Source organism: Pongo pygmaeus, chromosome 18 (genome assembly GCF_028885625.2).
Source record: "Pongo pygmaeus isolate AG05252 chromosome 18, NHGRI_mPonPyg2-v2.0_pri, whole genome shotgun sequence".
NCBI lineage: Eukaryota > Metazoa > Chordata > Mammalia > Primates > Hominidae > Pongo > Pongo pygmaeus.
In genome coordinates this window covers 1,295,344-1,309,633 of record NC_072391.2, presented here as the reverse complement: position 1 = coordinate 1,309,633, position 14,290 = coordinate 1,295,344, and the positions used below count along the sequence as shown (strand labels likewise).

The 14,290-nt window shown below is 64.1% G+C and overlaps 1 protein-coding gene across 3 annotated transcripts in view; it reads right to left on the bottom strand.

The window, feature by feature from the left end:
* Positions 1-14,290, bottom strand: part of CACNA1H (calcium voltage-gated channel subunit alpha1 H) — a 67,553-nt gene that overhangs the window by 20,661 nt on the left and 32,602 nt on the right. For 2 of the 3 annotated variants that reach the window (XM_063655186.1, XM_063655187.1), the window contains exons 3-8: positions 6,621-6,733; positions 6,006-6,139; positions 5,548-5,645; positions 2,786-2,945; positions 779-1,094; positions 538-630 (exon numbers count right to left, since the gene is read on the bottom strand). In XM_063655186.1, coding sequence (XP_063511256.1) covers positions 538-630; positions 779-1,094; positions 2,786-2,945; positions 5,548-5,645; positions 6,006-6,139; positions 6,621-6,733 — 914 coding nt within the window. Of the gene's footprint in view, positions 1-537; positions 631-778; positions 1,095-2,785; positions 2,946-5,547; positions 5,646-5,911; positions 6,140-6,620; positions 6,734-14,290 lie in introns of those variants that run through there. The other variant, XM_063655188.1, reaches the window with a different exon arrangement.

The window sequence follows — 14,290 nt, the reverse complement described above, 5'->3', positions numbered from 1 at the left end:
CTCCCCAGCACCCCAGGTGTGTTTCCTCCTTAGCACAGGCCAGCGTGCGGCAAGTCTCTAATCGTTCTCTTCGCTTGCTCTCTCAGAACAAGCTGGGGACGTCTATCTGCTTCTGTTACCTGCTGGGTCCTCGCAGGGTGGCTCTAGGTACACCCAGGACCCCACAGACGTCTGCGGCCTAATTAACCCAACTCTGCCGGCACCCACTGGGGCCTATGAGAGGACCAGGTGAGGAGCACACCTGGGGCCACACACGCCGTGGAAAGCCGTGCTGGGAGGCTATGCGCTCCCCAGAGGTGTTCCTGGCTCTTCAGCCCTGAGCCAGCACCCAGAGGCCTGGACCCTGTCTAGGTGATGCCATTGCCTCTTGGGGTCCCCAGCCGCACCTCCCCACCCCCGCAAGCTCTGCCTCCCTCCCGTGTGCTCCCTTCAGCTGGAGGCCAGACAGGAGCCCCTATGGCCACCCAGGTGCCCCACCCCACCCCCAGCCAGCTAACACCAGGGCCCATCGTGGCGAACACTGCCGCCCACACTCACGATGATGAGCAGGATGAAATAGATGAAGTTGTAGAACGAGTGGGCGTCCATGACGTAATACATGATGTCCACCCAGCCTTCCAGCGTGATCACCTAGGAGGGTGGTGGCTGGACTCGGGCCCGCATGGTCCAGTCCCTCCTCCTCCTCCCCATGCCCCTGGGGTCTGGGCCGCGGGGGCGAGTCCTGCACCCGCTCCCAGGCCGTGCCCCAGGGTCCCCGTCCCGCCGTCTTGCCGCCCACCTGGAAGATGGCGATCCAGGCGTAGCCGATGTTGTCGAAGTTGATGGCACCGTTGTGGGGGTTGGAGTCGCCCGAGCGGCACACGTTGTAGTACTGGTTCCAGTTGATGCAGGCGTTGGGCGCGGCGCCCACCCCCTCGGCCCGCGGCTGCGTGTAGGCCTCCCAGCCCAGCGTGCAGGGCACGCGCAGCTCGCGGCGGCCGGGGATGTGCGAGCACTTCTGCATGCCGTTGTCCCGGCGCGAGGAGCAGATGAACGGGTTCTCCTCGCCCTCCTCCGTCTGGTAGTACGGCCGCAGGAAGGTCAGGTTGTTGTTCCTGGGGATGGGCACAGCCGGGGCCAAGAGGTACCATCAGGGTCAGGGATGTGATCAGGGTCAGGGTCCGCGGACTAATCATGGTTAGGGAGGCACAGGTAGGGTCAGGGGGCATGATAGGACCGGGGGTCAAGACCCGGATCAGGGGACACAGCCAGGACCAGGGTCAAGAACACATTGGTGCTGCAGAAACCACACCCTCCTCAGCCCAAGTCCACAGAGACACAAAAACACAAAGGAACAGGAATAGACACAGAAATCGACAAAGAACAGCACAGAGAAACAGGAAGGGAGACCCAGGAGCCAGAAACCCAGGCTCAAACCTCAGCTCCTCCTGCAAGCGGATGAGGGGTGAGGAGCAAGGGACGAGGGGAGGGAACCTGGGGTGAGGGAGAAGAGGCAGCCCTGGGGTGAGGGCTGAGGGGATCCTGGGGTGAGAGATGAGGGGAACGAACCCTGGGGTGAAGGAGGGGAGGCAGCCCTGGGGTGAGGGCTGCGGGGATCCTGGGGTGAGGGAGAGGAGGCAGCCCTGGGGTGAGGGAGAGGAGGCAGCTCTGGGGTGAGGGCTGCGGGGATCCTGGGGTGAGGGAGAGGAGGCAGCCCTGGGGTGAGGGAGAGGAAGCAGCCCTGGGGTGAGGGCTGCGGGGATCCTGGGGTGGGGGAGGGAACCCCAGGACAAGGGCGGAGAGAACCCCAGGGTGTGGGTTGAGGGAACCCTGGAGTGAAGGCTGAGGGGAGACTCTGGAGTGAGAGTCGAGGGGAGAACCCGGCATGAGGGCTGAGGGGACCCCGGGGTGAGGGCTGAGAAGAGACTGCAAGGTGTGGGCCGAGGGGAGACCCTGGGGTAAGGTGTGACGGACTCTGGGGGGTGGGGAGGGGACGAAGTGTTGGGACTAACCTGTCTTGGGGGCTGAGAGAAGGTGGCACTGGGGGTGGGGCATACGGTGTGGTGCCGCTAGGTGCAGCGACTGCATGGGGGGGCGGAGCCACGTGGGGTGGCGACTGCGTGTTGGGCGGAGCCACGTGGGGTGGTGACTGCATGGGGGGGGTGGAGCCACGTGGGGTGGTGACTGCATGGGGGGGCGGAGCCACGTGGGGTGGTGACTGCATGGGGGGGCGGAGCGTGGGGTGGTGACTGCATGGGGGGGCGGAGCCACGTGGGGTGGTGACTGCATGGGGGGGCGGAGCCACGTGGGGTGGCGACTGCATGGGGGGGCGGAGCCACGTGGGGTGGCGACTGCATGGGGGGGCGGAGCCACGTGGGGTGGCGACTGCATGGGGGGGCGGAGCCACGTGGGGTGGCGACTGCGTGTTGGGCGGAGCCACGTGGGGTGGCGACTGCGTGTTGGGCGGAGCCACGTGGGGTGGCGACTGCGTGTTGGGCGGAGCCACGTGGGGTGGCGACTGCGTGTTGGGCGGAGCCACGTGGGGTGGGGACTGCGTGTTGGGCGGAGCCACGTGGGGTGGGGACTGCGTGTTGGGCGGAGCCACGTGGGGTGGGGACTGCGTGTTGGGCGGAGCCACGTGGGGTGGGGACTGCGTGTTGGGTGGAGCCACGTGGGGTGGGGACTGCGTGTTGGGTGGAGCCACGTGGGGTGGGGACTGCGTGTTGGGTGGAGCCACATAATGCATTATGTGCATGGTGGGCAGGGCCACATGGGCAGGGGCCTCACGGGGGTGGGGCCTGGGCACCTGACAAAGGCACTGTCCAGGAAGCAGCGGTTCCGCAGGAGACCAGCCCAGAGCTGGACGCCAACGATGCCGAAAATGAAGAAGACGAAGAAGCACAGCAGAAGGACGTTCCCGAGCATAGGCAGCGTGTCCAGCAGCAGAGTGACCAGGATCCGCATGCCTGTGGGCAGCAGGGCCAGGATTGGCACTGCTAAGCCCTGCAGGAGTGTCCTCAGGGCTGCAGCCCCTCCCGGGACCCTTGAGCCCCATCCACTGTTCACAGTGGGTGTCCACGCCCACCACACACTGACTTGGGCCACCCCCTGGTGACTTTCCCGCATCCCTAGTGTGATCGGGACTCCCCTCCTACCACCGCCGGCCTCCAGGAACACTGACACCCTGGGGTCTGACATGCATCCGGAGGGGCGCCAGGTCTCCACCTCCACCCATCCCAGGGCAGCAGGTCTGCTGCTTTTGGAGCGCTGGGGTGTGGAGGAGCGGGAGTGGAGGCAGGGGACTGGCCGAGGCAGGGGACTGGCCGAGGCAGGTCTGACCACACGGCATCTCGGGCTCAGGATGACCAGGCGGAGCCCAGTGGCCCTCAAGGCTTGTCTGGCGACACCCTGAAGTTGCCAACAAGGCAGCAGCAGCCTCAGGAGCCCAGAACCTCAGATGGTGGGCTGCCTCCTGGAGATATCTGCAGCAGGTCTGGGATCCTGAAAACTTTGTCTGATTCCCAGTGAGAATCCTGCCAGAACAGAGCCCCGTCTCAGAGAGAGGCTGCTGGGGGCGGTGGGGAGGACAGGCAGTGGCTTTTCAGGAGGTAGCACTGAAGCCATCGGTCCTGGGTGCTATGGGCTACGTGAACTCCAGATTAATCCAGCAAGTGGGTCAGCCAAGCCCCTTGCGCCCCTCGCTCCATCCCGGGCCTACTCCCCCAAGACGTCCTTTCCCCCAAATTTAATCAAGGGCCAGGCTAAGGCAGCAGGTAAAGCCCTGGGCCAGGAACCTGGGGACGCTGAGTTCTCACCCAGCACCCAGGAGTATCAATGGCAAAACAGGCCCCTCAGGTCACAAGGGTGAGTCAGAGCCAGGAGCGGCACTGAAGTGTCAAAAGAGCCGACAGGAGCAGACAATCAGTGAGCACTGCCCTGGCCAGACCGCAACTGCCTCAAAGATCACAGATGATCCAGAGGTCAGAGTGGACCCCAAGCCAACAAAACGGGATGCAGCCCTGAACGTGTCCTCATTATGAGAAGTGTACTATCCAGTCTGGAAGAGTTCCCTAGTTCCCTCCTAGAGACAGGAGCAGGTCCCCAGGAGGCCAGGCTGCTGGCGACAATTAGAACCACTCTGGGAATTTAACCTGAAAAGTAAACATCCATGAAAGGAAGGCGCTGTGTGTGCTGGGTTGCTTCATGTTTCAACAGCTGGGGCCAGGCCGGCGTGCAGACTGAGCATACAGTGGGTGCCGGGCAAAGGGCCAACAGCCACACGTGCGTCCCCTCACCGCATGCTCAGCCACCCTTGGGGTCATGGGTATCCCTGTACTCCACTATTCTAGGAGAAACTGAGGTTCAGGCTCAGTTAGTTGCTCGGAGTCACACAGTATTCAAGCTGTATCTGAGCCGCACAGAAGGGCCAAGGCAGGCAGGTGGAAGTCAGGCTCAGCGACCAGCCGCACAAGGATGGCCCACCTGCCCTTCGGGAAGCCAGAGGCCCCATGGGAAGGAGTGCCTAGCCTTGGGGGTCTGTGACTCTGTGGGGTTGCTGCAGGTCAAGCTCTGAGTGCCAAGGCCACCAGAACCCAGGTCAGGCAGCCAGAAAGGTTGTGTTATACCCGCACGCGCACACATGGGGCCACATCTACACGCAGTATGCACTCGAACCTGGTACGGCCTCGTGGGGGCCGCGCCGACCCCCAGGAGCCGGAGCAGTTGAATGTAGCCCTGAGTGCTTTAAAGAATGATCCCACCCCATCCCCTGATGCAGGTGGGTGGCCCGGATTTGACAGGATCTTTCCCGAACAAGCAGGCATATGACTTCCCGGAAGCTCTTCCTCCGCGTCCCCTCCCACCCCCCCGCACAGCGGACACACAGCAGCTCCTCTCAACCAGGCCCCCTCCTCACACCTGCTGGCCCAGTCCTGAAGGATTTCCAGCCTTCCTTCTAGAAAATCAGCTGCTCAGCAGGGGACACGGAGGCCCAGCCCTGGCCAGCCAGCTTCCCCTCTTCCGTTAGGTGGGGATCCTGGCAGGTGGGTGGGGGCCAGAGCAGTGGCAGGTGGGGAGAGCGAGGTGTCCTCAGGACAGGTGTCAGGCTCTCCCCTCGCTTGTGCGGGTGTGAAGGCGGGGCTGCACAGAGCTCCCAGGTGAGCTGAGCTGAGCTGCACCCACAAGAGTGTCTCCACCAGCCAGGAGCCACACCAGGATGCGCCAGACAGCAAAGCCACCAGGGATCTGCTCGGCCTCCAGCCTTGTCCCAGATGCCATGCAGAGGAGGAACCCGAGGTTCGGAGTGGCCCCTGTCACTTGGCCGTGTGGGAGCCAGGGACCCTGTGAATGCTGACTGCCCCCCATACCCCAGCTTGACTCTCCCCTGACATGCAAGGCCGACGGATAGCGGCAGGGGCCACCCCAGTGCTGGGGTCTGGACTGGGGCCGGAGTGCCTGGTAACCTTCACCTCCCAGTACTGTGCTCCTGTGGGCGCTTTAGAGGGCTCTGCAGGGCTGGCGGACACGCAGGCCTGTTGGTCTCCAGCCCAGTCGGGGCCGGTCACTTACTAGGCACGCGGTTGATGGCGCGGAGGGGCCGCAGCACCCGCACGGTCCTGATAGCTGAGAGGCTCACGTTGTGTCCGTCCAATGAGTACTCCATCATGCTGGGGGCGGGGCCGAGGGGGAGCAGCTCAACAAGGGGCCCAGGTGGCCCAAGATGGGGCTGGGGTGCAAAGTAGGGTGGGCAGGCATAGAACCGGCCATCCCGGCACCCGGAGCACCTTCTACTGGCCTGGATGGGCCCCAAGGTAGCAGGAGCACAACCCTTGGTCACACCAGGAGGCCACCTCCCTCACCTGCACCCAGGAGGGAGGGTCTCCGGAATCCCAGACAGGGTCCCTGGCTCTACCTGGATCCCTCTAGAACACACCTCCCATTTTTCTTTACAGGTGGGACACAGGGATCCCTGTGGGGTGGGCGGGGCCCTTTCGCCAGCGCTGTGGCCTCTCCGAGGCGGGGCCTACCCCGCCACGACGATGAAGAAATCCAGCCTGTTCCACGTGTCACCCAGGTAACACTTCTGCCCGAACAGCCCCAAGGCCACCATCTTGATGACCATCTCCACCGCGAAGAAGGCGAAGATGAAGGCGTCAAAGGCCTGCAGGAGGAGGCATCAGGAGGGCCCTTGGAACGGCTCAGCTCACCCGCAGCCCCCCAGCCCCGCCCCCGCAAGAGCCCCGCCCCACCCCGGCCACACCCCCCCTCTCCCCGCCCCTGCCCCGCCCTGAGCCCCAGGCGCTGAGCCCTGCGCCTTGAACCTCGCCCCTCGCCCCGCCCCCAGCCCCACCTCGCGCCCCGCCTTGAACACCGCCCTGAGCCCCGACCCCGCCCCACTCCACGCCCCACCTTGAACCTTGCCCCGCCCCCGCCACACTCCGCCTTGAACCACCTCGTCCCGAGCCACGCCCCTTCCCCACCCAGAGCCACGCCCCTTCCCCACCCCGATCCACGCCCATTTCCCCACCCCCGAGCCACGCCCCTTCCCCACCCCCGACCCACGCCCCTTCCCCACCCCCGAGCCACGCCTCTTCCCCACCCCCAAGCCACGCCCCTTCCCCACCCCGACCCACGCCCCTCACCTCCAGGATGCTGCAGCGCTCGGAGCCGCACTCAACGTCCTCACAGGGCCGGAACATGCCCAGGGTCACGCAGTTGAGCATGATTACCAGCATGCTCACGTGCTCGAACCATGTGTCGCCGCGGGTTAAGGAGCACACCGGCGCGGCCCGGGACCCGCCCCCACGGGGCCCTCCAAATGCCCACCCGGTCAGCCGGTGCCCCACCATGCGTGTGCGCGCGTGGGGACGTCCAGGATGGGGTGGGGGACTCGGGACCGACGGCCGCCCCTTCCGAAAGCAGCCACCAGGTGGCGCCCAGGGCCTGCGCCTGGCCAGGCTCTGCTCTGTGGGGGTCCCAGGGCCGGCCCCCAGGCCCCCGGCGTTGACTCATCAGGAAAGCGGGGTGCAGGAGCCCTCGGTGGGCTGGCCGCATCGGGAGTGAGGCCCCAGTGAGGGCCACTCAGACTCCCAGGGCCTAGCTGCCCACATGGGGCCCAGGTTGCATACGGCTCCCACGCTGGGGGGCTGCAGGCAGTGCGCCCTGTGCAACTGGGAGGGCCCCAGGGCAGGGGGAATGTCGGGGCACCGCCATGCAACCCACCGGACAGGACTCCCCATCCCACCCTCCAGGCCTGGACGGCGACACACTCGGCTCAGGCTTTCCGGGGCCCCGGTCCCAGGGCTGCACGGCCCCACCCTGACCAGGGAACCAGAGGAAGGAGGGAGGGGCAATCCGCCGGCTGACTGTGGACCCGGAGAGACCTTCCTTAAGGTAGACAGAAGTTGGCATTTGGAAAACGCCAACTTGTCAGCGAACAGCCTTGGGAAGTCAGGCACCAGCTCTGCCAGTCCCTGCCGTCCCCAACACATGGGAACCGAGGAGGGAACAGAGCTGGGCATCCTCTCACAGCTAGTTCAGGGGCAGCCCGGTGGCTGCCCCCACCCCAGCTCTGGACTTGGGCCTGTGCTTGACCTCTCTGGGGCCGCCCTTCCTAGCACCCACCTGGCGCAGACCACAGGCCTTAGCGCCCGCGGCTCACCCTCACCCCTGGCAGGCCTGCTTGGGACCCGGATGATGGTGGCAGCAGCGCCCCCTGCCCAACACGGGCCACGCTCACTACAGCGGAGGTCCTGGGTGCTGCGTGCAGCACTGGGGTCAGGGTCTGAGTGTCTCAAACTCTCAGGGATGACAGCAAGGGCAGCTGCCACGGTAGGAGGGGAGAGGCTCGGTGACGAGGGCCTTCCCTGCCCCCACCTGTCACTCCAGCCTAGAGGTCCTCCCCCAGGGACCCCAGCAGCTCATCCTGGAACCCTCCCTCCCACCAAGCCAGGGCCCAGCCTCCTAGCAGGTCAGCATTTGATGCCACTGCCACAGCTCCAGGCCACCAATGTAATTACGTATTCCCGCCAAGAGTGCGGTAATTACACTTAATGGGTTCAGCAGTAACAGGCGCCTCTGCTGTAACACGACTGCAAGAAGCCGAAATCAGCCTCCCACCAAGGCAGCTGGCATGCTGGCACGGCCACGCCACTGTCCCGTAGGTGGGCGAGGCCACAGCATGCACTGCCGCCTACCAATGACGCACCCACTGCGACCCCAGCGGCCAGAGTGTGTGAGCGCCTTCACAGCAAGCCTCAGAGCACGGTCCTTGCTGGACGAGGTGGGGGTGGGGTTTGCGTGACTTGCTCAAGGTGGTGGGGGCAGGAGCGGAGGCCCCGCTGTGGAAGCCGTGCCAGGCCCCTTGGCCGCTCCCGGCCTCCTGACCCAGCACTGGTGCAAGGGAGCGATGGTGGATGGCGGCTCTGCCCCCAGTCTCGGGCACCTTTGTTCCCTAACTGCTGCAAATAGCACCTTTCTGCGGGGGTGGCTGGGGACTGTCTTTGTGTATCTCTGAGGGCCATCATTTCCTGGCGGGAGGGGTTTTCTTGGGTAAACGGAACAGGCTGGCGGAGGAGCTCAAAGACACCCGGCCAGAACAGGACACAGCAGGCAGGTGTGGGGAACGGTGCTCCCTCACCTGAGCCCCCACCGCACTCTACCCCAGCCTGGCTGAGCCATGGGTCTTGTAGGTGGCACTGCCTCTCCCTGGGCACAGGGCATCCCAAGGCCTCAGTTTACCCATCTACCCAATGGGGGGTAGTGGGACTGTTTGTCCTGTGGGTGCCTGGGACTGCCTTTCTGTCTCCCCTCTCCACACTCTCCAGGACAGGACAACCCAGGCCTCAGTTTACCCATCTACCCAATGGGGGTTGTGGGACTGTTTGTCCCGTGGGTGCCTGGGGCCGCCTCTCTGTCCCCTCTCTCCACACTCTCCTTCAAATTGGGCCGGCTCCCAACCAGCACACACACATTCCACTACTAAAGCAGGCAGTTTCCAGCCACCCCTGGACTCCAGGACTCAGGGCTGAGACCCGCCTCCAGATGTCTCCAGCCGTTGCCTGATTTCTCCCAGGCCTGCCCCATGTTTGCTCTGAGATCACCCCAGAGACCCCCCAGAAATGTCCAGGCAGGAGCGGGGGGTGCCCTAGGCTAGGGGGCTACCTGAACACAAGGCCCTTCACACCCTCCCTGCACCCTGGCTGGCCCCCAGCCACTTGCCTGACCCTGGCAGTTCCTGCCACCCAGCCAGCTCAGGACTTTGAGCTAAAGCTATGGCATGGCTTCCCTGGAACTGACGGGAACGCTGACTTCTGGACCCGGCCCAGACCCTGAGATGGAGGGCCCAGTGGGGACAGAAGAGAAGGGGCCGGCACCCCTGACCAGCCATCTCTAGGCCTGTCCAGCCGGCAGAGTGGAGTGAATGGTGTTGGAGCCCAGGGCCTGTCAGTGCCAGTCACCACGACAGCTGCCCAAGGCACAGAGGGGCTGGCAGGGATGGGTGGGACCCAGTGCCTGGCAAATCCTCAAAGACAGCTGGCTAGGGGTCCCCAGGCCAGGGTCCTACCTGGACACCTTTGGCCCCTCTGCCATGCCACTTTGTGACTGGCTGCAAGGGAAGCCAGGACGGGGCCTGGGTGCCCCTCCCCGACCTCTCAGACCGTCTGGTTTAGTGGGGGATGGGGCACTGTCTTTTCCAAGCAGGGGTGTGGCTCCAGTGAGCCCCTCCCATCCAGGTGCACCCCCCCTCCCCCAAAATCACACACACAGCTGAAGACCATAGAGGTGCAAGGTTGGGCCTGCAGGCACGCCAGCTGCAGACGGCCTCCCAATCTAAGCCTGGCGACAATGGAACCCCAAATCTCCTGGACCTGTGGTGCTGCACAGGTGCCGGCTCGCAGAGACCCCAAGTATGCCTGAGGTCACATAGCCAGGCCAGCCTGCTGGGTCACCGAAACCCCGAGTGTGCCTGAGGCCACACAGCCAGGCCAGCCTGATGGGTCCCAGCTTTTGGGTCTGCAGGGCCCCTACCCATCGTAGATCCTCTGCCTCCCCTTCCCCCAGCATCCACCCAAAATTAGGCCCACAATCCCAGAGAGCTCCTCCAATGGCAAAGACCCCATCCCTGTGCCTGTGGGGCAGCTCTGGAGGGGACGGTGGTGTAGCAGGGTCTGGGGGGCCCCAAGGAGGCCTCTCACAACAGATGATGTGACAGTCAGGCATGTTGGGTGCCTCCCAACCGGGTCACACCCCAGCCACCAGCCCTCCCTGCCCTGGAGAGGGACTGCCAGATGTACCAGGTCCCAGTGCCCCCCTGGGGCTCTGCCTAGTGAGGGGAGCAGCCAGCCCAGGTCCCACATCCCGCACAGGCCAGCAGGGGCTCGGGCAGCTCTGGGCTGAGCAGGCTGGCCCTCATGTGTCACGCCATCCCGGCCACACTTCTGTGGGCAGCTGAGGACAGGCAGTGTCTGCCGGCTGCATCGCACGGAGCCTGGTGACTTCTGGAAGCTTAATTATACAGATGGATTTTCTGGGTTTTAATTAAAAATTCCTTTAGGTTTCAAATCAACTTCTACAAATTAGAATCAATTTCCACTGCGGGTTGGAGAAGGCAGGCCAACGTAGCCGGGAACAGCCCTGGGAGGGGGCCTGGTGGCTGCAGGGCGGCAGAACGGTCAGGGAACCCAGCCAGGGAAGGGCCGGGCAGCGGCGCAGTGAGGTGGTCTCGGCTACGGGGTCTCCCTCAGGCAAGGAGCCTCCACCAGACCCTGAGGCCCAGCCAGCAGCAACGCACCCACTCACCCTCCCTCCTTCATGTGCCTGGACCAAGCCACAGGACCTCAGTGATTCTCCCTCTTTTCTGACAGACCAAGGTTGGGGGGACCACAGGGGCCTTCTCCAGCCTGGGTGACATGTTCCCCGGGTGGCCCCCGCTGGACTGGGATCACATGCCCCACAATGCAGGCCAGGGGCTCATAATGGAGAAAACCCCCCAGAGAGAGGCTTGAACATGGGAACAGGGCTGAAGACCCCCTCAGTGGTGGCGCCCTGTCTGATGAAATACCCCTCAGGCACAGTACCCATCCCGTCCCTCAGCCCCACACTCTATAATCAGTGCTCTCAGGCTGGGTGCGGTGGTTCACACCCATAATCCCAGCACTTTGGGAGGCTGAGGCAGGAGGATCATTTGGAACCCAGGAGTCCGAGACCAGCCTGGGTAACACAGTGAGACCCCATTGCTACAAAATATTTAATAAAAAAATTAAATTTTGGGGTGTGGTGGCAGCTACTCGGGGAGGCTGAGGTGGGAGGATTGCTTGACCCCAGGTGGAAGCTACAGTGAGCCACAATCGTGCCACTGCACTCCAGGCTGGGTGACGGAGCAAGACCCCATCTCAAAAAAAAAAAAACAAAAAAAAAAACCAGACACTCTTCAGGGCACCTGCCAGGTCCAGCACAGCAGCACAGCCTGGCCACCTCCCCTTCCTCAGGTCTCCAGGCCTGTGCACTTCTGAGGGGCTGGGCAGGTGCTAAGCCCCCTTCCTACTCCTGCAGCCCTGCCGGGGGCCGGGCCTCCCCAGCTGGCACCCATGAAGAAAACCAGTCCCGCCCAGGACGCTTCAGGGACACCAGCTCCTCGGTCTCCGGGAGAACTGCTTTTCTCACCCCAGCAGGATTCCTGTTGCAGACCGCTGCTTCCCTTGGGACCCTGGAACAAAGGCAGCCCCCCAGCCTCCTTTCTGTGGCAGTAAGTGCTCCCCTTCCCACATGGGCACCGCCTGTAGCCATGGTGGCCCACATCAAGGTCCACAGAAGCCCCTCAGCTCTCAGGAACTGGGGGGCCCTCCAAGGGGCCCAGGTCCAGTGCACCACAGATGCCAGCCCCTGGCGGGCCAGGAGGTGCGGACGCAGAGCGGGCAGTGCTGCGGCGGCTGCTGTCCGTGGTGCTGAAGCAGCAGCCTCGCCTGGGCCTGTCCTGGATGTACCAGAGCTGGGAGAGCTTGGGGTTAGGTGTGGGGGACACATCCATGAGGGGGCGAGGAAGCGGCCTCCTGGCCGGAAACACAGAGCTTCACTGGAGCTGCTCCACTGATCCCCGTTTTCTCATCTGGGGGTAGTCGAGGAGGAAAAAGACTCCCGAACTGCTCTTCCCAGTTTGAAAGCGCACAGCTCTGAAGCACCATTTTCTCCCGGCCCCTGGGCGTGGGCGTGGGCAGCCCCAGAGCCACTGCCTGTTGTGTGGGGGGCAGCAAGGCCTGCATTCCCGCTGCTGGGTGAGGGGGAGTGTCTGGGAGTGGCGGGAACCCTGGCAGCTGCTATCTGTGCGCCGAAGATGCTGGAGACCTGGGATTCTTGGGGCCAGGAGCCAGTCTCAGGGCGGCTCAGCCAATGTTGGGGCTGCCAGACCCCCGAACAGTGCCGACTGAGCCCTGAGGTGCTGTGGGACCCCTCTCCCCAGAGCCAGCGGTCTCCAGGGTCTTGGGTCGGGACAGGGGGTCCTCAGAAGCCCATGTGCTGTGGGACCAGCGTGGCCCAAAGGGTGGTCCCAGACAACCCCAACCCGAAACACCAGCTAACATCCCAGGTAACATCAGCTCTCGGGACCGCCCAGACCTGCTGGCTCAGGTATCGTGGGGCCAGGGCCTCCCCGACCCTGCCCCGTGACTAATCCTCAGGCCAGGGCCGTGGGGCAAGAGCCTGACTCCAGTTCTACCTCCATCTGCGCCTCCCCCTTTCTAAGCCTCAGCTTCCCCATCTGTACAAAAGAGCTATTTCATCTTTCTGGCGCTGACAGGTTTCATGCAGACCCTCCTGCAAAACAAGCCCCTCCATCTACTCTCCTGACTGACATGACTCGGCCTGGCTCCTGCTGGCCCTGGAGGACACGTTCTCACCACACCAAGGCCTCCACGTTTGCCGAAGGTCAGGACAGATGTTTCCACAGAGGGACGGAGGCGGGGCTGTGTGTCCCTCCTCAAGAGATGGCTAAGGCGTCAAAGCCACAGGCCAGCCTCAGCTCCTCAGACCACCAGGGAGGGGACTGTAGCAGCGCTAGCCCAGCGAAGGGACAGACGTCTCCAGGTGCGGCTGCTGCCTGGCTCCTCCTCTATGGTCAGAGTGGCCCCCACACAGGGCTGTGGCCTCCAGGGATCCCAGCGGGGCTCCCTGCTCAGCTGCATCCTGACATCGGTGCCGGGGTCGCAGAGCTCTGCAGCTGGGAGGATCGGGAGGCTGGGCCGTTCCTGCCGCACCCGCTGTCCCCCAGAGCAATCTGCTCAGCCAGCTGAGCCCCATTAGGCCAAATCTGCAACAGCTGGGCACAAGCGGCCTGAGCCAGGGGCAGAGGCGTGGGCGGGGAAGGCACCCACAGCAGGAAGGAGAAGCCCGCAGCAAGGTGGGCCACAGCCCCCCACTCAGGACCCCATGCCCTGCAGGGCACAGACTGCAGCTGAGGTCACAGGCAGCCAGGACTCTTAGCCACGTGCTCCCCTCTCTGCACCCAACCCTGGCTGGGCAAACCCCTCCCTGCCCTGGGTAGAGGGTGCCAAGGCTGAGGCCGCTTCGTCCCTGCCTGCTCTGCCCACGGCCCCACACGGCGCTGGCCGCCTCCTCCCCTCCCAGCCCTCATTCTCAGGAACACTCAACCTTACTTTCCCAATTTGCTCAAGAGAAAGACCTATGTGTATTCATGGGGGAAGCCCATTCCCACAAGAGCTATCAGCCCACAGTGCGGAGGGGACGGCTGCGTGCTCTGAGGGACTCTGTCGCCTCTGCCGCAGGGGAAGCAACAGCTTCGGTCCCACCTCAAGAGACCCAGGAAGGGCCGGGCCAGCTGCAGACCCTGGGAGTCAGTGGGTGGTACAAGAGATCCCCGGGAACCAGCCGCCTGGTCAGAGCGATACGCCGCAGTGCACCACCTTCACAGAGCCTCCACCCTCCAGCCCTGTGTCCGTGTCCACCCCCACTCAGAACCCGGCAGCTCCAAAGGACCCTCGAGGCCACGGGGGTGGGACCGACCGCCCTGAAGTCTGCCGGTCACGGTGGTGGTCACGGCCCTGAGAGCCAGGGCGCACTGCTTGTATAGAGAAGAGCTAGAAGAGCAGAATATCTCCACTGACGTGGCACGTTCACCCTGCCAGGAAGCATTACGTGGCCACCCGAAAAGAGGCGGTGGTGCCGTGAGCATCAGGACCGAGCCAGGTCCAGGGCACACGGGGCGGGAAGAGCGAGTCACGGAGGACACGTGACCCCATTCACGACAGAAACCACAGTGCAGGCCATCTCGAGGGGCGTGTGCGTGTGCACGTGTGCG